The sequence below is a fragment of the Gouania willdenowi genome, chromosome 14, assembly GCF_900634775.1.
Source record: "Gouania willdenowi chromosome 14, fGouWil2.1, whole genome shotgun sequence".
Lineage (NCBI taxonomy): Eukaryota > Metazoa > Chordata > Actinopteri > Blenniiformes > Gobiesocidae > Gouania > Gouania willdenowi.
This window is the reverse complement of record NC_041057.1, coordinates 18,520,057-18,547,150: the sequence shown is the minus strand read 5'-3', so window position 1 is coordinate 18,547,150 and position 27,094 is coordinate 18,520,057. Positions and strand designations below refer to the sequence as shown.

The following is a 27,094-nucleotide window of genomic DNA, read 5'->3' as shown; positions in this document are numbered from 1 at the left end:
ATGATTGTTTTGTTTTCTAAACAGCCGTGTGGTTTCCGTCTCCTCACCTGCGTTGATGGGGAGTTATTCTCTCTCATCATTGAGTGAGGGGATGAACTATGAGCGCCACAGGCCGGCATTTTGGAGGGACCCGCGAGCTGCCTGATCACTCCTGATTGACTCTGGTGAACCGGCCTCCCCGGGCCCTGTTGCTGAGGCTGCTGCTGGGCCTGGCCAAAGTCATTGTGGATCGGCTGCTGTAGCAACATCTGAAAAACACAGAAACAAAACACAAGCATTTCATGAAACAAAAAGGCTATTTCCATTTGCTGCTATAGATGATGACGATAAGCTAGCTCCCCTGAGCCATAAAAGACTGACCTTGACCTAACCCTACTTGAATGTAAGGCAAGGTCTTTGGGTAATTGTTGAAATTTTGGAAATTGTTTTGTATTTTATTCAACTTTTTAACATGACACAATGAAGGATTTTCTGCACTACTTTAAGTAAAGACAGTCAAAGATGGCTCTTTTACTTCTTCACTTGTGATAACTGCCGTTGGTCAAGGACTTTGTAGAATGTACAGTACATGCAGGTTTCTTGTTAATAATTACATTTGAAATCAATTCTTAGCTTTAGTTTTCATTCTTGCATTAGAGTAATGGCATTTAATGTTGTCATGGTATGATGTAATTTTCTGTAATGTTGGTAAATGTTACTGTACACTGTGAATATTGCACTGAAACTTGATTTGAAAAATATCGCGAATCAAATTGAAATCACAAACATATTTTTCGGACTATAAGGCGCACCGGATTATAAGGCGCACTACCAATGAATGGGTCTGACTGGGTCTATTTTCATACATAAGGCGCACCGGTTTTTTATTATCATTATTATTATTAAGACGCATTAAGCGAAACAAAATAGTCAGATAAGTCAAACTTTATTCAACTCATTAATAACTCTCAACATTGTTCAGGTTTAACACATAAAATATAAAACATTACACTCATGTTTTCAGTTCAGTATGTTGAAGCACAGTACTGGTACATATCACTCCACGAGGCGTCTGACTACGGTAGCCCTGAAGCGCCAAAAATCCATCAAGCAGTGCAGCTTCATAGTTTACCAAAGTTGTACTAAAACATTTTGACATATTAATTTAATACATAAGGCGCACCTGATTATAAGGCGCACTGTCGATTTTTGAGAAAATTAAAGGATTTTAAGTGCGCCTAATAGTCCGAAAAATACGATAGATCTTTTACTAAAATCAATTAGCCTTAATTTCCAACACTTTTTTTTTTAATGATAATTACATTTCTGCGTCTCATGCAGAACATATGAAGGTTTTGTTCCAGTGCAGTGACATTTTTTGCAAGCACTGCATTCCTCAGTGAGTTTTCTGTCCTGTGCTTGGGAGAAAAAAAGCTTTAGAAACCTGTTTGAGAACAGGAATGTAGAAAAGAGAAGCTAATTGGCTAGCATTTTTTTCTAAAGCTGCTGCACAGTGCTGTAGATCTCGGCGGAACGAAATGCCAACACTGAACTGCCTTCATAACTGCAATAGCTGCTGACATGAAACAGACAACTGACAGCTTCTGGTTTACTGTATGTAGGTCAGGCAGTTATTTGGTGGAGCCTGCAGGAGGTGCTATTTCACTGCAAAACATTAGGTCACAACCACGGGTGGAAAGAGAACAGAAAAAATCTATCTAAGTAGAATTAAAGTTATTACTGGTGTAAAAATCTACTAGTAAAAAGTAGATGACTTAAAATGTAGTCAGAGTAAAAGTTACTTAGTTACTGTTTTGGGGGGAGGGCATCTCTCCCATGCAATAAAAAAGTACAAAAACGCGTGTAAAGATCAAACTAGGTTCTTTTTTTTATTCATATCAAAGAACACATTTTCAAAATAACGTGCATGAGAACAAAACATGATGTGGCTAACCTGGATAAATAAAATAAAATAAATGTCATGGATGTCAATTCGATGAGGTAAGTGCTTGTGTCAATACATCCAATGTGTCAGTGCATCCAATCAAACATTTTCCAGTAAGAGAAGAAGTATGTTATATAAGTCTATAAAACATTCTAGGTGGAATGTCAAAAATTTTGTATGCATCTATGCATTTAAAACAAACGGTCTAATGATATCAAAGGAGATAGGAGGGACTATTCGGACACAGACAAACTTTGTTGTCCTACCTGTAGATTAGCGAGATGAAGCTTTTCCTTGATGTCGTGCAGCTCCTGCTGCTGCGTCTTGATGTCGGCTTGTAGAATACGTGTCCTTTCTTCCAGCTGCTCCTTCAGCTGGTTCATCACACCAAGCTGAGGCTGCGGTAGCTCGTACATGGAGGACGACTGCTGCTGCGATTGCTGCTGAGATTGCTGCTGCTGCTGCTGCTGCGATTGCTGTTGCTGGGAAGTGAGGAATTAGATAAAACAAATGAGGAAAATGACATATCCGTTTCTTCGGGTCATTCAACTCAAAAGTAATGCTAAGTTTAACATAAGTAACATGAGAGTTTCAGGCTTTAAATTCTGTATAACAAGGCTGAGAAACAATTACAAGTAGTAGCTAAAACAATTAAAAAAGCAGGAACAGACATAACAATACATCATTGTACATAAAGGAGAGGAAGGCAGCAGGCGGGTGAGGAAGTCTAGACACTAACCAGTGTAGAGTGCTTGCTGCAGGTAGGAGAAAGAGGGAGGCTCATTGGAGGAACAAGGTCAAAGGAATTTTGTCTTTGAGGCAAATTCTACAGGTGAAAAAAACAGGGGAAGTTTCATAATCTCACACAAAATAGGAATTCTTTTGACTTTTTTCTTTTTGCATTGTCCTTAAATCCAATCTCCAGGAAACAACCCTGAACAATTTGGGTAAATTTGATTATATTGTTTTTTTATTTCAAACAAATTGCAAATGCAATAATACTAGAAACAATAATACAATAAACAAAAGATGTGATGCAGATGGCTTCCCTCTTTTAAATTGCTTGATATTTGGACACTCTTATTTCCATTGGCAAACAGTTCCAGAATCTTATTCCACATACTGAAACACAAAAGCTTTTCCTTGATTAAGTAATTTTACTTCCTAGTTTTTAAACCCCTTCCCTCTCACTAAAGAGCTTTTGAATGTTTTCCAGTAATCATTTTATCTTGGCCTTAAATACAATTTGAATTGTTTGAAAAATGATTACATCTTCAAATTTAAGTAACTTTGACTTGAGGAACAATGGGTTGGTATGACGCAAATATATAACATATTGGTCTCTTTTTAAGTTTAACTATTGAATTTACCTTTGAACTCCCAGGCTGGAGTCTGGCTTTTTCTGCTGCAATGGAAGCCGACTGCCACGATGGTGTACAGGCCTCTGTGTAGGAGTTAGCTGCTGCAGAATAAGAAGAAACGGGCCAACATTAAACATGTGTGAAGCACTTCAACGTGTGTTCAGTTGGATTGTGAGTGTTCTTCTTAAAAGATCAAAACTAGTCAGTAAATCAAAACCTTGAAGCTCTAATACTTACAGGCAGAGTCCGACAACGCCGTGTGGGAGGATTTCCGTGAACTGTGGGAGGACACGGAGCGTGCACCACTGTTTCTGTCTCGGGGAGCATCCAGTGTGGAGCAGATGTCTAGATACAACTCCTGGGCCTGAAACACAGCAGCAGTCTCTGAGTTCTCACCATCTCTGAGCTTTGGGACATCAACGCTCAGGGTTCTCACCAGTGCTGTAAAGGCCCACGACGTTGTAATTTTTTAAGTCGCCCCCTACGTCTGTTGTTTTTTTCTGTTTTCAGTCTGTTGTTTTTTTAATCGGTACCGTCGTAATAATTGTTGCACACTTGGACACAAAAGGGACTTCCAGGTGTGCTCGGGTTGTTTAAATTCTCTCTTTAATTTACATAACTGACAAACACATACATAAGCCACACCATCTATTTAATACAGGCAATTTGCTCAGATGCTCCCGTCTTCACCTGAGGACCCCGACCCCTGCAGCTACTGAACTGCCCCCAATGTTTCCTGTGTGCATCCTCCGCTTGGTAACCATAATTACCGTCCAATATAAACAGTGTGCTTTAACCAGACATAGCATGTAGCGACGCATGAAGCTGCTCTCAGAACGAATCATTCTACATGTGCGCGCATAAAGGTGAATACTGTTGGGTTGAAACATATTCAGACTTCAAGAGACATCGGCTTCATTCAGCAGGCACAGGCTACAGGCTTCTACCACCAGGCCCAGGCTACTAACAGCAGGCCCAAATTACAGGCTTCTACCACCAGACTACAGCCTTCTACCACCAGACTACAGCCTTCTACCGCCAGACTACAGCCTTCTACCGCCAGACTACAGCCTTCTACCGCCAGACTACAGGCTTCTACCGCCAGACTACAGGCTTCTACCACCAGATTACATCCTTCTACTACCAGACTACATCCTTCTACCACCAGACTACAGCCTTCTATCACCAGACTACAGCCTTTTACTACCAGACTACAGCCTTCTACCAACAGACTACACCCATCTACCACCAGACTACAGCCATCAACCACCAGACTACACCCATCTACCACCAGACTACACCCATCTACCACCAGACTACACCCATCTACCACCAGACTACAGCCTTCTACCACCAGACGACAGCCTTCTACTACCAGACTACAGCCTTCTACCACCAGACTACAGCCTTCTACCACCAGATTACACCCATCTACTACCAGACTACACCCATCTACCACCAGATTACATCCTTCTACCACCAGACTACAGCCTTCTACCACCAGACTACAGCCTTCTACCACCAGATTACAGCCTTCTACCACCAGACTACAGCCTTCTACCACCAGACTACAGCCTTCTACCACCAGACTACAGCCTTCTACCACCAGACTACAGCCTTCTACCACCAGACTACAGCCTTCTACTACCAGACTACAGCCATCTACTACCAGGCCAGACTACAGTCATCTACCAACAGGCCAGGCTACTGGCTTCTACCGGGCAGGACAGACCCCATTACAACACTCGAGCAAGCGCCACTCGCTCCCGCGCCACGCGATCCCCCTACGCAGTGAACAATTCCTGGTGAGAACGCTGATGCTGAGTAAAACAGGCCTGTTTGCTCTTACCTTCACGGACGATGGAGCGATCTCAGGTGGAGACAGCTCTTCAAGACCAAAAGCTCTTCTCCTTTCAGCTCGCACCTCAGAATAACTGAGAGCAACACATGTCAAAGGTTGATGTGGCAGGAATTGAAATATGATTTACTGTCATTGCACTTGTGAGCAAACCAATGTACACATTTTCCAAAAAATGATTTATTATTATTTTCATTGTTCATCAAGTTTAAATAATCATGATACACATCCCTAACCCGAGCCTCATGCCTTACCTGACAACAGTGTGAGTACAGACGATAAACTCAGGCTTGGAGTTCCACTGGTGGTATGTGATGTAGTAGTGAGTCTGCAACCAAATCCACTGCTGACCTTTGGTCAGGAAGCGATAATAACAAGATTTGCCCTTTCCAAACTGCATTACTGAAGAAGAAAATAAAACAAAGCATGCATTAGTGCTGGCCTCAGATTGTAATCCTTTAGGGAATATTGTACATTTGTCAAATTGTCTATAGAAGAAGTTACTCACATTGCTTGTGACACTGTGCTATTAGCTCCAAGTCATCCACGTGATAGTAATCATACCCCGAAGTTCCGAGAACCTCAAAGGGTAAATAGCCGATGATGGGCGATGCTCTGAAAGGAGAGAGGTATTTAAAGGTAAAGCAAACATATTTTTCAGAAACAGAAACTCTGATAATTGTTTGGTTGCTGTGACGATGCATCACCTGTGATCTAAAAACAGGAACTTCCATTCCAGGCTGTGTCTGGAGGTGAATTCATCACAAGGATCTTCAACATTACATAAATCCTAAACAAAAACAAAACTCATCAACATTAGATACTTATGATGAAGAGATCATTTTAAACATACTTTAAATAAAAAGACGACAGGTCAGGCACTTGTGCAGTGGTTAGCATTAACAACGTGATAAAGGTCAGGTTTGAACTTGTCGATCATCAGTGACTTCTTATGTGGATTTTTATTATCATACGTCTTCAGCTTTCTTACATAAATCCATCTCACACAGTTTAATTTGCGTCTTCAAATGGTCCAAATATGATTACACAGAGCAACAACGTGTTTAATAGTAAAGGGATAACATCCTTTCACCTATTTTCCTCAAATAGACATTCATATGTATAGATATCAGAATAATGGTGGATTGTAAATGTTTCACACTTTGGAGAAGTGTTCAAGCTGAAAAAAACTGACAAATAAAAGGTCCATCCAAAAAGAAGGAAAAATGTATCATTACTTCCTGTTTATGGGAACTTGAGTGATAAGAGATACCAATAAATAATAAAAACAAAATAAAGAGGCTGAGTAAGGCTTAACAAATCGCCATCTCTTTATTGGTTAGCATGTTGTCAATTGCCACACACATGGAAAACTAACTTCCACTGCTTCCTTGTCACAATTAAAGTCTTTGATGGAGATTATACATGAGCAAATAACTATTTTTTTAGTTTCTTGTTGTATTATATATATTTATAGCTTTTAAATTACAAAGGTATATGACAAATTAAATAATTTTAACAACTGATATTGTTTGCACATTAGCCACTCACAAGTGCGTCCACACACACAGTCACAGCTGTGTGTGTATAGCTAGCATTTACCAATTTATTAGAGGATGACAGTATTTAACAATGATTTAATAATGCTGTTTTAATCCTATTACTTAACTCTAATACAGTAAATGTCTTTTTACACTACCAGTCACATTTCAACTGGTGTCAAGTAGCTCAAACATAACGACAAACACAGGTTTAAGGTACGGTTAAAGCCATTAAAGTTCCTGTTGCATGTTCTTTCATACTTCCTGTTACGACCACAAACTCTGAAAAAGGCGAAAATTCACACAGCCTGATGCCGCGGCCCATTGCTCTAATCAGTGGAGAGTTTTCTGAGCCCATAATGTAGCTTTGCCTTTTCGTACATTTCTTTAATGTCAGCGAGGGGATAAGTACAGAAACATGTTACCGTGGTTTGAGCGGACCATAGAAAAGCTGAATGAGTGCAAATGTGACGTAAGGTCAGTGTGTTTAGGTATCAAATCACAGAGCACCATTAAATGGTGACCTATCCTAAAGATGCAACCCGCCAAAAGCTAAAAGGTACACGCTGTGCTGGGTGAACCTATGTGCGTCAAGACATTTCCAGAGTGCATGACATAATGGAGTCAGCGTGGATTACAACATGCCACTCCTCAACAACAACCCTCTGCTCACTGTTGCCATGCTAACTGGGATTACTTTCAGTGACGCATGGTTTACTTCTTTATATTCCAACCAAAACAGACATACGCCACATCAAATAAAGAACAACGGGAACAGTGTGCGACTCAGGATAGGTGGTACCTTAAGAAACTGTGGAGTGACTAGTCGGACTGTAGCAATTAGGCAGACCTGCTCCTCCAGGGATGACTGCAGAGTTCTTGGTAACGTTAGGTCAAGCCCGTTACAAGAAGACAGAGGCACTGGGAAGAGAGATTAAAACGTGCTGTGAGCTCATCACAAAAGAAAATGAAATAAAAACAGTTCATTGTATGCGGTAAATATTTTGGAGGTAGAATCTCACCATTGTTATGAAACTTGAAATCTCCAACAAACTTGACGTATTCGTATACAGGTGGCTCCTTTGGGTCGATGTTACCTCTCGCTAGGTGGCAGAAAAATTCAATATGTGCCTTACCTAAAAACAAGAAAGCACATTTAAAGACACCGTATGTATGCATGTGTGTTTGTTACATTAGTTTTACACTGTTGAGTGGAGTTTAGTGTCACCCAAAAACAGCATGAATCTTGGAAATCAACCTGTTTAACGCCTCTGATAAAGTTCTTTAAAAAGTCTAAACATTTGTGAGAGGAAAATCAGCATTAAGTTTATAGTAGTAGTGAAGCACAATATTATGGGCCCGTTATTAGCCGATATCGACCTTAAAATTAAGTATCGGATGCTGGCCATTCCGCAGATATGTCGGTTTGATATATTGGCTTCCTTCCTTCATCAACCCACAGACATCATATATGTAGATGCCCCAATGGAGGTAAGAGGGAATCAACAATCTTAAATTATAATTTTTCACTGAATTTATCAATTTCCAAATGGTTTTATTCTTTTCCTCATATAAAGCTATGCCACAGAATGTTTGGATCTTATAAAAATACAGTTTTCACAACATATAAATAGATAACTAGGTAATTACAACTGTTTTAAGGAGCATAAGCTACAAGTATATTCACTGTTTGGATAAAAACAATTGTCATGAATAAATATGACGTTTCATAAAACAAACGTTTAAGTATTTTTTCTTATTTTGTACAAGGAATGACTTCTGATGTTACATCATTCTCAGCTCCACCTTGTGTCTGCATTTGCCTGCGAGTCAAAATAATAAAGAGAATAATTCTGTGTCTTAATTCTTCTACAGAAACTACTATAGATGATGTCTGCAATTAGGTGTGAAGGGAAAAATATCAGTATCAACATTGGCTATAGGCCAAATGAGCTATAAAATATCAACATACAGTATTGGATATTGGCCAAAAAAAACAATATTGTGCATCACTAGATCATAGTACGGGTGGGAAAAATATAGATTTGCAATATATTGCAATTTCAACATTAAAAAAGCAATATTGACATTGAAAAAAGCAATATTTCTCCCCAAAATTAATTTTTCTAAGCATCCTATTTTGTGAAATTAAAAGTAATGACCTTTGCATTAATTTAAATACGCTAAAAAAAAAAAAAAAACCTAATAAAGAAACCAAAGGAGTTGAAAGAAGTGGAATTTACTAAATCACCACTATTATATCTCATTTACATTAAACTTTTTGCACTTTTAATACCTTATTTACTGCATTTACTATCCTTACTTCCTCATAAAATATGAACTAAATATTATAGTATGATAATTATTCCATTCCAATGAAGTATTAATAAATGTCTATTGTATGCTGTCAATCCAAACACATAATCAACCGAGACGTGACGTTGCCACAGTCTGTTATTTAGACAACAGAGGATAAACTGAGACACACGGCTCACCCTCGCCTACCAAGAATACCCCAATAGAGACATTGGATTAAGGTCAGTGTCCTAAACCTGCTATACTACATTGCTTTGGATTACCACACTAACATAACAGTGTTCCAAAGTCGTACCTATTAAACTAAGCTAGCTCCTATTATTAGCCAACAGTCTAATCATAGTTACAGAATCACCAATCCAATAAAGTGGAGACCCAAATACAGAAACTTGGTCTGTAAACAGGGTTCGTTAATTCATTCAGATTCATTCATACCAGTATTAGCTGCGAGAATGATACCAAGACTTACATTTGGACTTTATATTTATAGAATAGGACCTGACACAAGAAACAAAACTGAAGAAATGGACACTTCCTGGTCAGTAAACACCACAGTGTTTCTCTCTCATGCTGAACTTCTGATCTTCTAACACGCACTGAGAGAAATCCCCAGGCCTTGACCTTCAGTGTGATCTGATGACCCAGACACAGTGTAAGCACAGAGCCCGCTCCGTAGGATACTCACTGTCAAGGAAGTCAGCAGCAATGGGGTCAGTCATCAGCATGTGGGATGATAGCAGCTTATACACCTCTCCGTGCTCACGCTCCGGGAGGAAATTCAGGATATTTTGGTCCACCATATCTGACTGAGGCAAAAAAAATACACAATAGGAGGGAAGATCAGCCTATAGGGATGGACTCATGGTAAACAACTATTTAAAAAATGTGACATCAGCACCAAAGAGCCTGGGAATCATTGCATCAGAGTCTGGATGGTTTCCATGGATACCAAGGCTGAAGAGCAATATTGACGCAGATTATAAAGTTATGAAAAGAGCTCCAAGGCTCCTGAAATACCTTGACTACAAAAAATTATCGAGGAATTTTTGCTGCCTCGAAGCCACATTTATTTCAAATTAAATGCTTTGTTTTGTTATTGTTTTTTTTTTTCTTTCTGACAATGCCTACATTTTCTTAGATTGGCACCACACGTAGTGGAATATTTTGCAACAACTTTTTTTTTTTTTTTCTACTAATATTGGAAAAAAGTTTTTTTTTTTTTTTTTTCTCAAAAAGTATTATTAAGTGATCGATCTTTTTTTCAACTGTATATTATAATTATGAAATAGTTTTAATTAACTCACTGAATTAAGCAAAAATATACTTATTAATTACTCACTTCCATTGGATAGACTAATCAATAGATTACCCTATTAATAATATATATATATATATATATATATTGCAAATCTGTTTTATTTAGCACTTTTCAAAGAAAACTCAGTAGCTTTACAGGATGTTTGAATGCTGCAGCCCTCGATATAGGCATCAACAGATGTATATACTATCACAATAAAAGTTACAATCCACTTGCCTGAATGTTAATGAAAACAAAATAAGTATAAAATATTATTACATAAAATCAAATTTTATTAAGGGCTTGAATTGACATTTTGTTTTCATTTCAACACACTTTCGCAAGCAGGTAAAGATGTGATGCAAACCTTGTTGTTTAAAAACCATTTAATTATATTTCTAAATATGATGAATAAACAGAAATAAGTGATGTGCCATTAAGTCTTGTTGCTTCTTTATTTAACAGGTGTGGCATGTTTTGAAAGACACATTCCAACTTAAGTGTCATTTCATGTCTAACAATTTTAAATACATTCATAAAATTAAAAAAAAAAGAAAAAGGTTTTTGGGTTTATCTAATACACAACTGTCAAACTCATGGCTCGGGGGCCAAATCCAGCCCTTTGCAGCATCCAATTCGGCCCGTAGGAGAGAGTGAAAATGACAGAGAAAACATGAATCATTGTGTAAATTAAACCCAACAATAGAGTTTTCCCAATGCTTATATCGCATGATTTAAGTCATTTTTAATGTGTAACTGTTGAAAAAACTCTTCATTAAATATAAATTGGTCACATAATGTAGGAAATTTAAAGTGAAGATCCTGTTGGGACTGATGTCTATCACTTATATGGTCGGTTTCTTACATTTTTGTCTTTTATGTATATGTAGAAGAGCAAACTATGACACAATAATGTTGAAATTACTCGTTTTCTTGCATAAAATCTATGGCCCACTTAAGCACAAACTGCTCCGTATTTGACCCCTGAACTAAAACGAGTTTGACATCCATGATCGAATACCACTGACTGAAAACTACCAAATATCCTATACATTACTGTGGGTACGTTTGCTTTGTGTATAACTGCTAATGTTTAGCCAATGGGAAGCTCCATTTTCAGTTTTAGGTTTATCATGTACTCTTTTTAATAAACAGCTTCCACAGCCTGGCAGCAAAATACAGAGGAGAAAATCATAGGACTCATAAAATACTTTCCAGTTATTTTGATGCCACCAAAAGAAAAGCTCTGCTCCTTATTTACGAGTGTTTTAAACTGCAATCACAGCTGTTACACAAACGGATTTGAGTGACAAATTCTCTCACTTACCGGTAATTGGCCAATGAGTGAAGACACACTGTCAGATACGTAAATGATGTTGCCATCTGTGGTTAATGCAATTAGAAACCCATCTAGAGCCTGCAAAAAGGAGAAGAATTGCGGATGTAGATGTCAGTAATGTGCCTGCCTCATCAGCATTTTTAAATGTGTGGTTACACAAATTAACACCATCTGTGAGGTAAATCACACAATTTCTGCCTTGGATGTTTGCAAACCTATGCTGCACAAATGAGCCATAACAAAAGACAATAATATTTGGATTAAATCAAGGCCATCTTCCACAAATATTCTAAAATGAAACATGGAAAGTGAAGTTTACCTCGAGCATGAGCTGGGTGAACTCCTCATTACTGAGGAACGAAGGCTTCCAGTCCTGCCTCACGTCACAGGTGTCATTCTGCGCAGTGATGTCTGGGAAAATGCAGGACATGCGTTAGCGCTAAATGCTACATAAATGCTACAAACGACGAACACTTTTACTGAGTGCGCGACACTTCCTTACCTTTTTGTTTCTGCAAGAAGTCGATAGTCCTCTGCAGGATGGTGGACTTATCCATCTTCCGTGGATAGCCCTGACCCTGCAGCATGGTGCACAGCTCCTTAATGAGCACATTGAACTGGTCTCTTCTTTTCTTTTCTGATTTGTTTCGAGATGCCCTGCAGTCAACAAGTGAGAGCGACCATTACAAATCAGGACATAAAATCAAGGCCATACAAAAAAAACTGACCTTATAACTGAAAACATAGTAAGAATTGTAAAACGCAGCAAATAATGTGTAATAATATAAGTGAAAAGACATTGGGTATGGGTATAAAAATGTATAGAAATTTGGTTTTATGTACAATATAGGTGAATTCTCCACCCTTATTAATATATTAACTATTGTGTTCATCTGTATATAGGTAGCCTATAGTATAATAATAACTTGTATATGGGTAGTTTATGGGGTGTCCCGATCCGATAGTAGCCTAAAAACGAATTTTCAAATTCATTTTTTTATTTATTTTATTCAATTGTAGAATACTGTAGATATTATGTTGAAGGTTAAAATGTATGTAATCTGTTAATAATAAAAAGGTCAGTTTTTCTCATCCCTACTGTTACTGACTATTTTTCTCTGTTTGAGTGACATCACTTGATCAAACCTTTTATAACATTCCACACTACAAAGTAAGTAATTATTATTTTTTTATTAAGAAAAAAAAAAAATAAAACAATAAAAAAGCATGTATGATTCATGCTGATATCGGATCAATATCGGTATCGGCCGATATGCAAGGCTGCAATATCGGTATCATATCGGAAATGGAAAAGTTGTATAGGGACATCCCCAGTAGTATATAATATTACTGTATGTACATTGTTTATGTATATACTGTATGTATAGGTGTACATCTGTATACATATGTATGGGTGCATATATGTGTACGTATACATAAGTAGCTCATAGATAAATTGGTTATACTGGGTATAAGAGAGGAAGGATTCATTACATCAGACTTCTTCCTACTCCCTTTTTGAACATGTAAATGTTTTATTGAAATCATTTCACTTTGCGTTTTTGACTTGTTTTTTCTGAAATCAACTTGTTTTTGTGACATTCTTTTTATTTCATATGCATTGTTTTTGTTTTTACGTGTTCAAAAATAAATGGGTCAAATCAAAAAAATCCAATCAAAAAGAAAAAAAATGACTAAAAAAGCTGAAAAAGGGAAAACATGAAAGGCAAGCAGAGTATAGACAAATGGAATTGAACAACAGTCAAGTATGAATAAGTAACACTGGAGATTTAAATGAGGTATTCATTCATTTTTTACTCATCACTCGTGGTGTGCCTGTTGCTTTCTTTCCTTTTTGTTTCTTCACAAAAATGTGTACACAACAAGGAGGAGCTTTTTGATAATAAGGCGCCAGATATTAAGTAGGCTAATAAAACAGAGGAATTCACAGTTATGGAGATTAAAAAAAAAAGTAAAAACATTAAACTTTAAAGAGAATTAAAACAAAACGGAGCCAAATAAACATTTTTCATCTTAAACAAACGAGTTAAATGTGCACATTTTATTCAGAGGAAATTAGTAAACAAAGCAAACATAAGCACATGCAGTGGACCCAGTACCTTTTTGCCCTGTCTTTCTCATCCTCATCGATTAAGTCATCCACACAGCTGTTGGTACTGAAAACAGACAGATATGTCACATTAGGATCCTCCCACAATTAGAAAACCAGCAAGTTGGGTTGTTTCATAACTGCAGGGTCACTGATCGATCTGCTCAGGTGAACGACACACAGGCTAATATTTGAAACGCAACATTGATAAATCAACTGTCTGTAAATATCCCGATTAGTTACGTTAGCGTGTCTAGTCTAGAATGCGTCATTATCTCTCTCTGACATATAAGAATACAATCTGTGACATATATCCATGTGCCTAATATTGGTCATATTTCCATTTTGGAGGCAAAACATCCCTGACCCTTGGAGACATGGCTTCTGAAGGTGTGCTGTGGTATCTGCCGTACATCCCGCAACTTGCAAGGTGTAACCTCCTCAAACCTGAGCTGTTCCTGCTTTGTGCATTCAGAGACATTTAAATAATTACTCAAACAAAAGCATGACCGAACAGTGCTTTGGTAGCTGTAAAAATGTAATTTTTTTTTTAAAAGAACCAAAGTTTCAAAGTGTTCTCCAAAGCATCACACTGTCACTGTCTGCTTGCCTTCTTCTCTCATGTGTTAACTGTAATTCATGCATTGATCCAGAAGATGTAAAGGAATATTTCATCAGAGCTGACCTGCTCTGCCTGTCCATGTTAAGAACTCACATGACTGTTTTTCCAGCTTTTGGTGGAGGACATGAGTCAGCAAAGACAACCCAGCCCAAAACACCGACTGAATAGCCTGTATTTGTATCTTTTAAATGACCGTTACTTGCCACACGCGCCTGGATCTGCTCCATTCATGCAAAAAATGAGTCCAATCCTCCCGTTTCTCACACTTCCGTATTCCTTACTTGCTGATCGACACTGATCGATGCAGACAGGAACGTTTTATAGATCTGTAGTTCCGCAGATTTATTACAATTTTGAACTCATCAAACTGTTTAAACAACTTAAATATACACTCGATTTTTGTGACAGAATCTTAACTTGCTTCTTCTATTATTTACCATCCACAAAAAGATACAACAACGAAGAAAATATTCTCGTTATTTAACTCACCCTTTAAAGGCCAAACGGTTATTGACTCGACTGAGAAAATGCTCAGTCACTAATCTGTTTGAATGACCTGGTACCCCAGTTTAAACTTCCAACTTCCCCCAATATTTACCAGGTCATTGTGGCATCTAAATGACCTGATCCAAATGTGTATTTTTTGGCTTAAGCTACCATTAATCACAGGCTCATATGCTTTGGTAGTCTGCTTAAATAGCAGTTAAAAGGGACTTTCTATCTGGCAAACATCCATGAACAAGGATTTGTATACGTACTATAACATGTTAATTAATTGAAACAAAGATAAACCGCCATAAACTGCTGTGTCATATGTAAACATCCTAACCCAAAGAAAGACTTTGACCTGAACAGGGCAAATATTAAGCTGCCAGGGAATGCTCAGAACTCAGACTCTGACCTTTGGGGTTGCTTTTTTTTTTTTTTTTTTTTAAAGCTCAGAGGGAATGTCTTTTATTTATTTTAATTATAAACACAACAGGGCTGATTATTTAATGACATTCATGTCATTCTGTTTAGAGACTAATAGGAACATTATTGACATTTTATGCTGAAGTGTAGGAAATGCATTTTTCTTACATATTCATATTAGGGGCGAGTATTGGCAAGGATATTGCAATACGTTACGTACCAATACGATACGATATTATCACGATATCGCCATATCGCGATATATTGCGATATTCAACCCAGTTAATATCAAAATTAAAAGTTTCTGTATATGTTCATCAGAAGATATTGATTATTCAGAGGACAACGAAACTATTTGCTTCAAAACGTCCCATTTATTATTTATCATTAGTGTTTTTGCACATTTTCACTGAAAAAAAGAAAATGCAGTTTCACACACTGCCATCATAAAATAAAGTGCAACAAGTAACCATTGCAACACATTGAAGGCATTGTAACATAAAGGATAAAGTACCCCCCTGTGTTACTGACAATACACAAAAATAATCATATTGTGTCAGTTTGAACACTGATCTGAACATATGAAAATAAAACACCTGTGCATACATATTGCATGTGTGCTTTATGTCACTGAACACACTGACCTGAGAAGTATGAGGAAAATAAAGTGCAAAGACAAAAAGAAAAACAAAAATATATATATATTTTTAAAATTGATTAAAGAAAAAAAAAAAAAATCGATTTAAAATCGGCACCCAAAAAAAAAAATCACGATATATCGTGAAAATCTATTTTTTTCAACACCCTTAATTCATATTACAGACTCGATTTAGAAATTGGTGACACGTCAAAAAAGCAGATGCAAGCGGTACACGGAAAAACGACCAGTGTTAAGTTAAATTTAACAAAAAATAATTAACTGTAACATGAGTGTCATTCAGTGAAAGGAAGTCATTTCAAAAGTTGATACTCACTCCCAGTCTCTGTGGGTGGACGGACAGGGGCCTCCGAAGTCAGAAAGGTTGTCCATACTCACTCCTTCTCCCAACCAGGCACTTCCTGAAGTCTTGCAAGTCCCATTCGTGCCGACCTCTTCTGAACACTTTTAGAAAAACCTCCACCAGTCCACTAAATCCCAGTACCTTAAATCCACCAAAGATGCACCAATACCTGTTGAAGGAGATAAACATGCATAAACCATCCTGACTGTAGTGGAACAAACAAAAGGTTAGTTTAAGTTAAGCCACACCGGTGCGCATTAAAAATGTCAATACTGCAGTAAAAGAGACGTGCAGTGCTCCATCACTAAACAATAGTGACACTTCACAAGACAAGCTCCCCTGACCCAGATAGAACGTCTCAAGATGACACCTCTTTTGATAACCCAGCATTCAAAAGGGAGAGTGCAGCACAGCCACCTTCTTCCCATCCTTTGTACATGGCAACGTAAACAACACGGAGCAGACACATCTATTATAAAGCCAACAACAATATCAAAAGGAGCCTTAGTCAGACTGACTAAATCACACAAAACTGTATTCAGTGATGAACAGACTAGAGCCTAGGTTCCCAAAGTGGGGTACCCAAATTGTCATGGGGGTACGTGAATGAACATTCAAAACAATGACAACACTGGAAACTAGAATATAAATATAGCAGCTAATTTTATTAATTTATCTATTCAGTTTATTTGCGACATGGTTGCATTCACAGAAGTTTTGTTATTACTTTTTGTTTTTGTTTTGTACATGTCGAAAAAGGAGACGAGAGAAGTAAGTAAGTAAGTAGTTTATTTATAAAGCGCTTTTTGCAGATAAAATCACAAAGTGCTGTACAGAGTTGTGGTAAAAGTACAAGTGCAACACAATAGAATAATAAAACAAGAGTGCATAAATATCATAAGAACCGCAACATTAAAGGATAAATAAAAATTAAAATCCAGTTAACTAAAAGCTTTACTGTAAAGTGTAGTCTTCAGCAGTTTTTTAAAAGTGTCCACACAGTTGAGCTCCCTGAGAGACTGGTGCAGGTTATTCCAGAGTCTGGGAGCTACAGCCTGGAACGCCAGGTCTCCTCTGGTTTTAAATTTAGTTTTTGGGGTCTTTAGGAGACCCTGACCTTAAGACCGAAGGCATCGCCCTGATGAGTAGGGGCACAACAAGTCCGAGATATATTTAGGGGCCTGACCATGTAATGCTCGGAACGTGAGAACTAATATTTTATATTCTATGCGAAACTTAACTGGAAGCCAGTGCAGAGTAGCAAGAATGGGGCTGATGTGGGATGTTCTAGAAGCACCAGTTAAAAGTCTGGCAGCAGCGTTCTGAACGATCTGGAGTCTGTTTAGGGTCGACTTATTAAAACAAGTAAAAACAGAATTACAGTAGTCAATACGAGATGATATAAATGCGTGTATGACCAGTTCCAGATCTGATTTTGATAACAGATGCCTCACTTGATATATTTCTCAGGTGGTAAAAACTGTTTTTAGTCAATTGACGACAATGTCCCTCCAAAGACATGGACTGATCAAAAACAACCCCAAGGTTTCTGAGGCTGGTTTTAACAGATGAGCTCAGATCACCAAGAGAGTTTTTAATTAGAGGGATGTTTTTATCAGGAGCAATGATCAGAGTTTCTGTTTTGTTTGAATTTATCTGGAGATAATTTGACGACAACCAGTTTTTGATACAGGATATACAGTCTAAGATCTCGGATAAAAAGTGAAACTCTGAGTCATTAAAGGAGCAGTACAACTGGATATCGTCAGCATAAAAATGATAAGACACATTTTTAAAACCCCGGATCAACCGACCAAGAGGCATCAGATACAATAAAAACAAAACAGGCCCCAGAACAGAGCCCTGGGCTACTCCACATGACAGGTTGGACATATTGGACAAAACATCGTTAATAGCAACATTAAAGGTTCTTCCATTAATGTAAGAGGTAAACCATTGGAGAACAGTACCAGAAAACCCGATCTCAGATTTGAGTGGATCAACCAGTATACTATGATATACAGTATCAAAGGCAGCTGTCAGATCAAGTAAAACTAAAACTGTGTAACGACCAGAGTCAGCGGCCATCATCACATCACTAGAAACTTTCAGAAGAGCAGTTTCAGTGGAGTGGATTGATCTAAAACCAGATTGATATTTATCATAATTATGCTGTTCCATGTATGAGGTTAGCTGCTTAGCAACCATTTTGAAGCGGAAGCAGTTTGCTTATCTAGGTCCCATCCCCTGTTTTGAACACAAAAAATTTACATCAAAGCTTGTCTCTCTTAATGCAAGGTTAATGCTATTGCTAGGCTAATTCTATTGCTATGTTAATGCTAGGTAAATGTTATTGCTAATGTTAGATTAATGCTAATGCTATTGCTAGGCTAATGACAATGCCATGTTAAAGCTAATATTAGGTCAATATTAATGTTAGGCTAATGTTAATGCTAGGCTAATGCTATTACTGTTTAATGTTAATGCTAGGTTAATGCTATTGTTAGGCTAACGCTAGATAATGCTAAGCTAATGCAGTGCAACGAGGGCCAGCATCTGAATCCTCACTGCATTTTTTTCAGGAAATGCAAATGTTCTAGTTATTAATATTATATATTATTCCTCAACAGCATAGGTGAAATTCACTGTAGGGCTACATTGTATATGGCATTACACTACTACGTTTTTAAGTGAAGAAGTAGGGGGTACATGTTTTCAGGTTAAATGTCTGAAGGGGTACGGGCCTGTGAAAATGTTGGGAACCACTGGACTACAGCATCATATATTCTAGTGCATTATATAGTACTTGTATATATGTAAATATCCATTCTTTATCCTTTATATTTATTATTATTATTATTATTTATTTATTTATTTATTTTTTGCTTTTATAGTGTTTCCGGTTTTAGTTTTTTTGTTATTCGAACCATCCACCAAGCTAAATTGTTTTTTAAACTGTACTTGGCAAATAAAACTGATTCTGATTCCATATTATTACAGTTTGAATGTGGTCAACAAATACATTGTGCTTCATCCCTTGCAGACAATTTCAACAAAGCCTTTCAAGTTTGTTTTAAGAACGCTTAACAAAAAAGTGTTAATCGTTTCTCACCTGAAAGTAACAAGATAACGTGGAATAACAGTTTGTATTGCTGAAATAATTTAGTCAATGTTTTGGTTTTATTAGAAAATAAAAATAAATGCACTGTGCGCATTAAACAAATGGGCAAAATCTTAGTTGTGCCGTCTGACATCATGGCCATCATCTGTCCATCTTTTCCACCATTGAGACTGCAGATTAAATCCCAATTAAAGAAAACTGTGTTTTATTACATCGAGAGGAGAATTAACATTTTGTTTTGTCAAAAGTTGTGTTTTCTAATGAATAAATGACTTACTTTGACACTGTCTTTACAGTAATTATGTACTTGGTCTGTTCCTTCTCTGTCCATGTTTTACTCTCAGAGAGTCTACTTAAAAAAACTGGGTTTAATCACAAATATTTCATAGATGGATAATGATGACCACTGGGGGCCATTATTCTAATGCAACATTTTTTGTGTGCGCTTACGCAATCTGTGTGTCCGTAATCCGTGTGCGTGTGTTTCAATTCGTCTGTGTGTGTGCGCCTATACAGTGTGCGCACCGAGGAACTCTTCCCATTACGTTGACGCGCAGCTCTCTGGGTTTCCTGACATACGCGGCGCGGCGTGCCTCTTAACGACACATCAAATTCAGAAGCATCAAGATTTCAGCTTTAGTATTTAGTGGATATGTTGCAAAATGAGAGAGCTTGTAGAATGTGATGTGAGCTTGTGTATAACAAATCTACCCATACGTGAAATTAATTTCATATTACAAATGATGGGGGAAAAATGTCAATTTGTAGATTTAAGATTTAAACCCAAAGAAAATATTCACACATGCATGATTTCTGATTTGAATGTGAAGTCATGGAAAAAATATTCACAAATGTGTAGACTCATGTTTTTTTATTACTCGTGCGAATTATCATTTACAAAAACAACTACGTTGTTACAACTTCTCGAATCTGCTGCTACAGATGCACAAACTACTTTTTTTTGCATAAATCTGCGCTTACAGGTGTCCCGATCCGATATTGGTCTGATATCAGCCAGAAAACGAATATCTAATTTTATCGGACTGCATCTATAATCACCGATATAAGCGTTCCAATAAAATTCTCCGCTCCAGCACTTCTATCCATAGGTAGATCACACTCCAACAAAGTAACCTATGCTTACTATTGTTCTCTGTTTGAGTAATATCATTTGATCAAGCCTTTTCTAACATTCCACACTACAAAATAAGTAATAAAAGTACGCATAATTAATGCGGATATCATATCGGATCAATATCGGCTGATACGCAAGGCTGCAAAATCGGTATCATATCGGAGGTGAAACAGTTGTATCGGGACATCCCTAATCTGCGCTGCTTAAGTTTTGCAACGCATTTTGCGAGACGTCTGTTGCAAAAGAGATTTTTACCTAAGGAAATTGATGTTGTTTCTCTCATTGACGCAGGATTTCAAGTGTTTATTTATTTTTGCGAGACAGATCATATACATGTTCATCGTTTTATTGCTTCGTCACATTATACAGATTTTAGATTTTGTAAAAAAATACATTAACCGCTTGGCCACTGCATCAGCTGTCAGCTCTCGATCCATAATCTCCACATAGCGTTTACTTAAATGTCATGAAAGAGAAGCAATCTCCATGACTCTTAACTACCTTTTTCAACCAATCTGTGGAGGCAAACTTCAGCGTGCTGCCTTTATAGTTCAGAACAATGACTTTCTTTTGGTCCTATAACATCGGCTGGTGTGCTAAAGCGACACACCCTCCACACACACACAGGAGAGCGGGCAGGGGAGGAGGGCATTTCTTCAGGTACGTCACACATTAATATTTGAAATTATAACTTTCATCTGATTTTTATTATCATACTGCATTTTCAAAAACCACAAAAATTCGAATATATAAATAAATAAATAAATAAAAAAGACAACCCTGAACGTAAAGGGCTCCCATTGTTCTCTCAGGCCCATTTTGCCCTTGCGGTAATCCGTCTATGGAGCTCATCGCCGTTTTACAGCAAATGATCCAAAATGATGCTCTAATGTATTGGATTCAATGTAACACTTTGAACTTGAACTTGCTGTACCACAGGTACTCAATGTTCAGAGGCTGTCTGTAAAGTATGATAATCAAATAAAAAGGCCCCAAGGCGATGAGGCTGCGACTGCTGAGCAGCAGGTGTTGAATTCTATAAAGACTTCAGCCAGCAGGAGATAACACTTCACTATTTAATTAACTCCGCTCACACACGGATCATTTCCCATTTGTCTAATTGTGACCCACAGTTCAGTGTAACATAGATATACATAGTGATTGATTCCACCACATTAGGCTTAGTTTCAATATCCTACTGGACTCAGCAAATCGGAAAGGGGGAGTGATGTGTGTGTGCGTGTGTGTGTATCAATTTACAATATATTGCGATTTAAATCTTTTGGAAAAAAAAAAAAAGAAAATCAATATTTCTCTATAGAACCACAGGTTAGTTTGTTTTTGGATAAGGAAAATAAGGAAACTAAAATTGCAATAAAAATTTCTGAACGTGCAATTAAAATAAATGTCAGACCGACTGGCTGACTGGTGATATGCATTATATTTTGGAACTATGGCTCATAGATTGTTTCTAGACGTATATGATTCAACCTTTGGTTTTGGATGAAAATAAGGGAATTCAAATCAGAATAATAATTACTATCAAATTGCAATACTTAATGAATCAGAATCGCAATATCACCCATAAAACTGACTAAGGAAAAAGGCTCATCTTCCCAGCCCTAATTTGTATTATCATTGTGTTCACTGGTTTGCCAACAATCACTCACACTTTCAAACCGACTTAACATTATTTCCCAAACTGCACCAATTTCCCTTTGGTAAAATCCATTCTAGTCACTCCAAATGTCTAGCAGATAAGAAATGCATTATTACTCTATATATAATGGATATTATAATGGAGTGATGTGTCATTTCAACCTTGCAGTGTGCTTTGGCTCTGAACCTTTTAGTTTATCAGCAGAAAGTCAGGAATACGAAAAGCAGAAAAGCAGCGTTTCACATTTTCAGATTTGTTCGTCCAGTCTGTGCTATTGTTTAGAAGCGCTTTATACTGCACATCAATGTAAAGGGCTTTGAGTTTCTATGAAAAAGCACTATATAAAATCCAATGCAATATTGTATTTGGCAATTGAGTTCTTATCATTTTTCTTCCACAACTCCTTTGTCATGGAACTCCTCCTGGCTATTAATGCAGCACTAATGAGGTTAAACCACGCCTTGTAAGGTTAACAAGTACAAACAACCATCAGCATCGAGTTACATTCATGCCTTTGGGCATTTAAAACCTTTACTGGAAACCTAAAGTCATGACACACGTCAACACAGAGAAGCTGCAACAACGGCTGTGAATAACTCTCCACAAACAGAAATGGTGTATTTCTTGTTTTTTTTTTTTTTTAATGAATGAAAGTTTATATCTGACAAAGTTAATGTCACTTTAAATGTAAGAAAGGTTTAGCTTAGTTTTTTTATTAAAAGGGTTAATTTGTGACTTCAATTAATTCTATTGGCATAAAGTCAACACTAATGCTGCATTCGATTGCACTCGGAACCCGGATTAATAAAAACAGAACAAATCGGAAAAGTGCAAAAAAACGGCCCTTGAACTTGGGACTCCGACTCCAAGCAGACCAAGTCGGTCGGAATGATGTTTTAGCAAAATGGCGGCGCCCTCCATTAGACGTAAACAGTAGCTTTCTCCTCAACTTTTACTTTAATGTGCCGTCTAATTTGGCATGTGTGTTACTAAAAGTGCAGGATAACTCTGTAGTGATATTTCTATTCACACTCTAATCATTTGTACACCCCTCTGCATAAGTAATGATACCCGTATAATTCAATGCACTCTCTACAGTCTATGGTTCAATGAAGCATGCAGGATTTTCACCGCTGGTGCGTTCAAGTCTTACTTAAAGTGTAGGACGCTTCTCTCTCTCTTACCCTCAAGGAGCTAGTGTATTTCCCCAGCAGGCATTTTTGCTCCTTGAAAAATATAAAAACGAACATCAGCCAGTCATGTATTCCGAGCTTACTGATTGAAACGCATTTACCTCGGTGGTCGACATTGACGACCCGGATATTGCCGGTTCCGAGTGCAATCAAATGCAGCATAATTGATCATCTAATGCATATTAGATAATAGGTCAAAAGATAAATGATAAAACAAACTAAAAATTCAGTCTGAAAAGTCTTTGAAATCCTCATATCAACTTTTAGCCTTTAAATACACATATGATCCCTTTCCTATGTGGGCATCACCATTTTGGAGATTTCAACCAACACTGAAATTATACTCATGAGCAGAAATTACTCTTCAATAGCTTTACCTCACTGCGTACAACAGCATTATTCAATTTTGAAACAAGCCTCAAAACCATGAAACGGAGCACTGAAAGCTTCTAATTTTCTGTTCAGAGATACTGTACCTTCTAATCCAACTGTGAGGCCTGACTCTTGTCGTACAGTACAGTACCTGACCACCTCCACATGCACCTCTCTGAGCCGACAGCTCAAGCTGTCAGGTAAGCACTGACTTGGAATTGAGAAGCTTAGTTTCAGTCTGGAAATGTTTGCTTCAGTACGTCAGGCTGCTTTAACTTTGAGAGCATCTGGCCTGGAATCAGTACTTAACAACATCAGGTTTTGGCATTGAGCACCAACAGTTGTAAATATTAAATTAGTTAATGAAAAGACCTTTGTGACTTCAGTTTATCATCCAGTTTGTTTATTATTTGATAGTTTTTACCCATTCTGCAATCATGTCTATCTACCATCTGTCTATATATACTATAGCTGTCAAACTTAACGCATTATTATTGCGTTACGCATTATCTTATCAACAACGATCATTTTAACGCATGTTAATTGCGTGTTTTTTTTTTTTTTTTTTTTTAAAGGTGTCCAGGGTTTGTTTGTATCGTTGCGAGCTCGTTGCCACATCGAGGGAAGTTGAGGCCTAACATATACGGGAAGAGTCGTTGTTTTCCCCCGCGCGATAAAGTGTGAGTGTGCTTTGTGTGGCGGTGAAGTGCAGAGTCCAGTGTATGTCAGAAGATGAAAAGTGACTTGTTTTGTTTACACTGCCTTGTTGGCATTAGAAACCGACTTGTATAATGCACCTGGTCTGCTTTTTACTTCCATCGAGTCAGCCTTAACAAAGGACAAAAGTTCCACATCTACAGTGCCTGATCATATATAACTACTTCATCGACTTTCCTTCTTCCTACTTGGGTGAATCTTTAAGAGCCTGGAGGGGTACAAATGGACGAAATCCAGATTCAATGTAAAATATATTCTTTAAACATAAATAAAATCCTTCAAACGCTAAAATGAAGTATGTTCACTTCTTGCACGTGATGTGTCTTTGCTCTAGGTTTTCATCATCAAATCCAAAGTGTTCCCATTAAAAAGAATTTGACTTGCCTTGCTTGTTTATCAAGCATTTCTGCTGTGTTTCTCCTCCCAGACCTCTAGCAACAACTTTCCTTGTGTTAGCCTGCAGGCTAGCTTTAGCTTTGAGGGGGCGGGGCGGAGGAGCTTGCATGAGCATGCATTAAACAACTCAAAGTTAGGATTATTCATCGTTTTTCTCGTGTGTGAGGAGCTTTATTCTCTGTAGATGTCCTAAGCGGTGAGACTCGGCATGTCCGGGTGGAGGAGGAAGTTGCATGTGTGGGGAGAGACGGGGGGAGACACTTGGAAGAACACTAAAATACAGTAAGAAAATCATACAACTCTGACCCAGATAGCAAAATAATAATAACTTTGCCATCGAAAGTCTGGTCTCAGTGATGTTTTTGTGGTTTTGTAGAAGGAAACCAATGTTGAGGTGTCACTAAAGCAAAAAAAAAAAATTGTTTCAAAGTCACTGACAGGATTTTTAAGAAAAAGGCGGTTTTCTCAGCTTTTTGCTGCTCGGAAACGGGCATTTTGTATGACACTACCTATATTAAACTGCTGATTAAGGAAGAACAAAACATGCTAAATTAAAAAAAAAAAAAAAAAAAAAAAAAAAGAAAAGAAAAGTCCGGGTACAAGGTTTGTAAGTTTGTAGATAAACGTCTTCGTGACCGCAAAACAGAATTTATCTCGGAGCTGCTTTTCAAAGGTGGAGAGACTTTTAAAAGGATTCCGAACGGACCAGGATTTGCCGACATTTCTCATGGACAGGTAATAAACAAGTTTTAATCAAAAAGTTATGCCACTCTAACAATAAGAGTAGTTTTTGTAGCTACGCGACTTTGTTATGTTTCGCAATGCCCTTGCACAAACGTAGAAGTGTAGCTTCTGGTAGATTGGTACAGGCAGGGGAGGAAGTAGAGCTATTGAGGGCGGGACATCGAGACGTTCTCTCAGAAACTCCGGGTAGCAGCTTTAAGATAACACCATCGTCACTAGTTTTTGGATTGTTTACACAATGTAGTAACTATAGTATCAGCCGTGAGCAGCGTTGGAGGCGAGCGTTTTACCACTGCTTGAAACTTAAGATATAGTCAGCAGTAACGATGCTTGCCACAGTTAGTACGACAAATATGATCGAGAAGAGAGACTTCTGCCTTTTCAACATGTTCCCTGCACTGCACACAATCACATTCCGTCCCTGTGTTCCTTCATAACAGCATGTTTGACAATGCCTTAGCTAAATGCATGCTCTGCTGGTAGCCGTTAAAAATACAAAGATCATACTTGATCATGTTGTTATGACTTTGTAGTTTGACTCACAGTACGTAAGGAATATCTAGTTGAGCTTTGACACAGCAGCTACAAATGACTCGGTTTAATTTAAGTTCAGATTCAGATCAGACTATGCTAGGGAAGAGTTTATAATTTTTTTAAATTTTAATGTTATATGTTATAAAATATGTAGTTATCTGATTTCTTCATCAGAAAATTGAAGCTACTGTGAAGATGGAAAATTAAATCGAAACTCGAATTTTTCTTTAAAAGATTGGAAAATCCCTTTTTTTTTTTTAGGCAAAAATCGCCCAGCCCTAATATCTGCTTCCTTGTAAAGGAAATATTCATTTAAAAGAAGCACTTGGAACAAATATTGAGCCTTTGTTGTTCAGTTAATCAGAATTACCGAGAATAATGAATGCGATTAAAAGTGATAAAGAATTGTAATCGTTTGACAGCACTTACACATTCATATTTCAAACGGGGAAAAAACACCTTTTGCACACATCGTCCATGGAAACTTAAGAGCAACACTGTGAGTTCAAATTATAGATGTTTAGACCTTATATTATTATAAACTACGTCAAAGTAAATATCAACCACGATCATGATCCACCAAATAAATGATGAGATTGGGGGATTTGAGGTCACTGTTTTTGTAAGGAGAAGTGAATTACAATAAAGTAATAACAATAAAATAAAGTATATACCATGAAAGGTCAGTGTCTTCTATTGAGTATTTGTTGTCCTGTATCTATTGACATTAGATTCAGTATGAACTCACTTACTTTTAATAAAAGAAAACCACACAAGATATCTTAGCATGTTTCCTTTCTTTGATAAATCATTTTTTCTTCAAATACTTTCATTTTCCTTCTCTATTAATGTTCACCGGAAGTAGAATCTCTGGTGCCGTCCAGAGGTTAGAAAATAAATAAAAAATAAAAAGCATGTCTTTATTATAAGGTCAACAGATT

General features: G+C 37.4%; 1 protein-coding gene across 8 annotated transcripts in view; it reads right to left on the bottom strand.

Annotated features, from left to right (window-relative positions):
- The window catches only part of npas2 (neuronal PAS domain protein 2), a 59,782-nt gene that overhangs the window by 7,314 nt on the left and 25,374 nt on the right, over positions 1-27,094 (bottom strand). For 7 of the 8 annotated variants that reach the window (XM_028466523.1, XM_028466525.1, XM_028466522.1 and 4 more), the window contains 17 exons: positions 16,255-16,450; positions 13,757-13,813; positions 12,139-12,293; positions 11,956-12,047; positions 11,625-11,714; positions 9,686-9,806; positions 7,707-7,820; positions 7,487-7,605; positions 5,851-5,933; positions 5,652-5,758; positions 5,398-5,545; positions 5,135-5,219; positions 3,523-3,649; positions 3,295-3,386; positions 2,664-2,750; positions 2,191-2,406; positions 48-248 (listed from right to left, as the gene is read on the bottom strand). In XM_028466523.1, the coding sequence (XP_028322324.1) occupies positions 48-248; positions 2,191-2,406; positions 2,664-2,750; positions 3,295-3,386; positions 3,523-3,649; positions 5,135-5,219; positions 5,398-5,545; positions 5,652-5,758; positions 5,851-5,933; positions 7,487-7,605; positions 7,707-7,820; positions 9,686-9,806; positions 11,625-11,714; positions 11,956-12,047; positions 12,139-12,293; positions 13,757-13,813; positions 16,255-16,310 (1,950 nt within the window). In that variant the 5' untranslated portion in view covers positions 16,311-16,450. The remainder of the gene's footprint in view (positions 1-47; positions 249-2,190; positions 2,407-2,663; positions 2,751-3,294; positions 3,387-3,522; positions 3,650-5,134; positions 5,220-5,397; positions 5,546-5,651; positions 5,759-5,850; positions 5,934-7,486; positions 7,606-7,706; positions 7,821-9,685; positions 9,807-11,624; positions 11,715-11,955; positions 12,048-12,138; positions 12,294-13,756; positions 13,814-16,254; positions 16,451-27,094) is intronic. The other variant, XM_028466529.1, reaches the window with a different exon arrangement.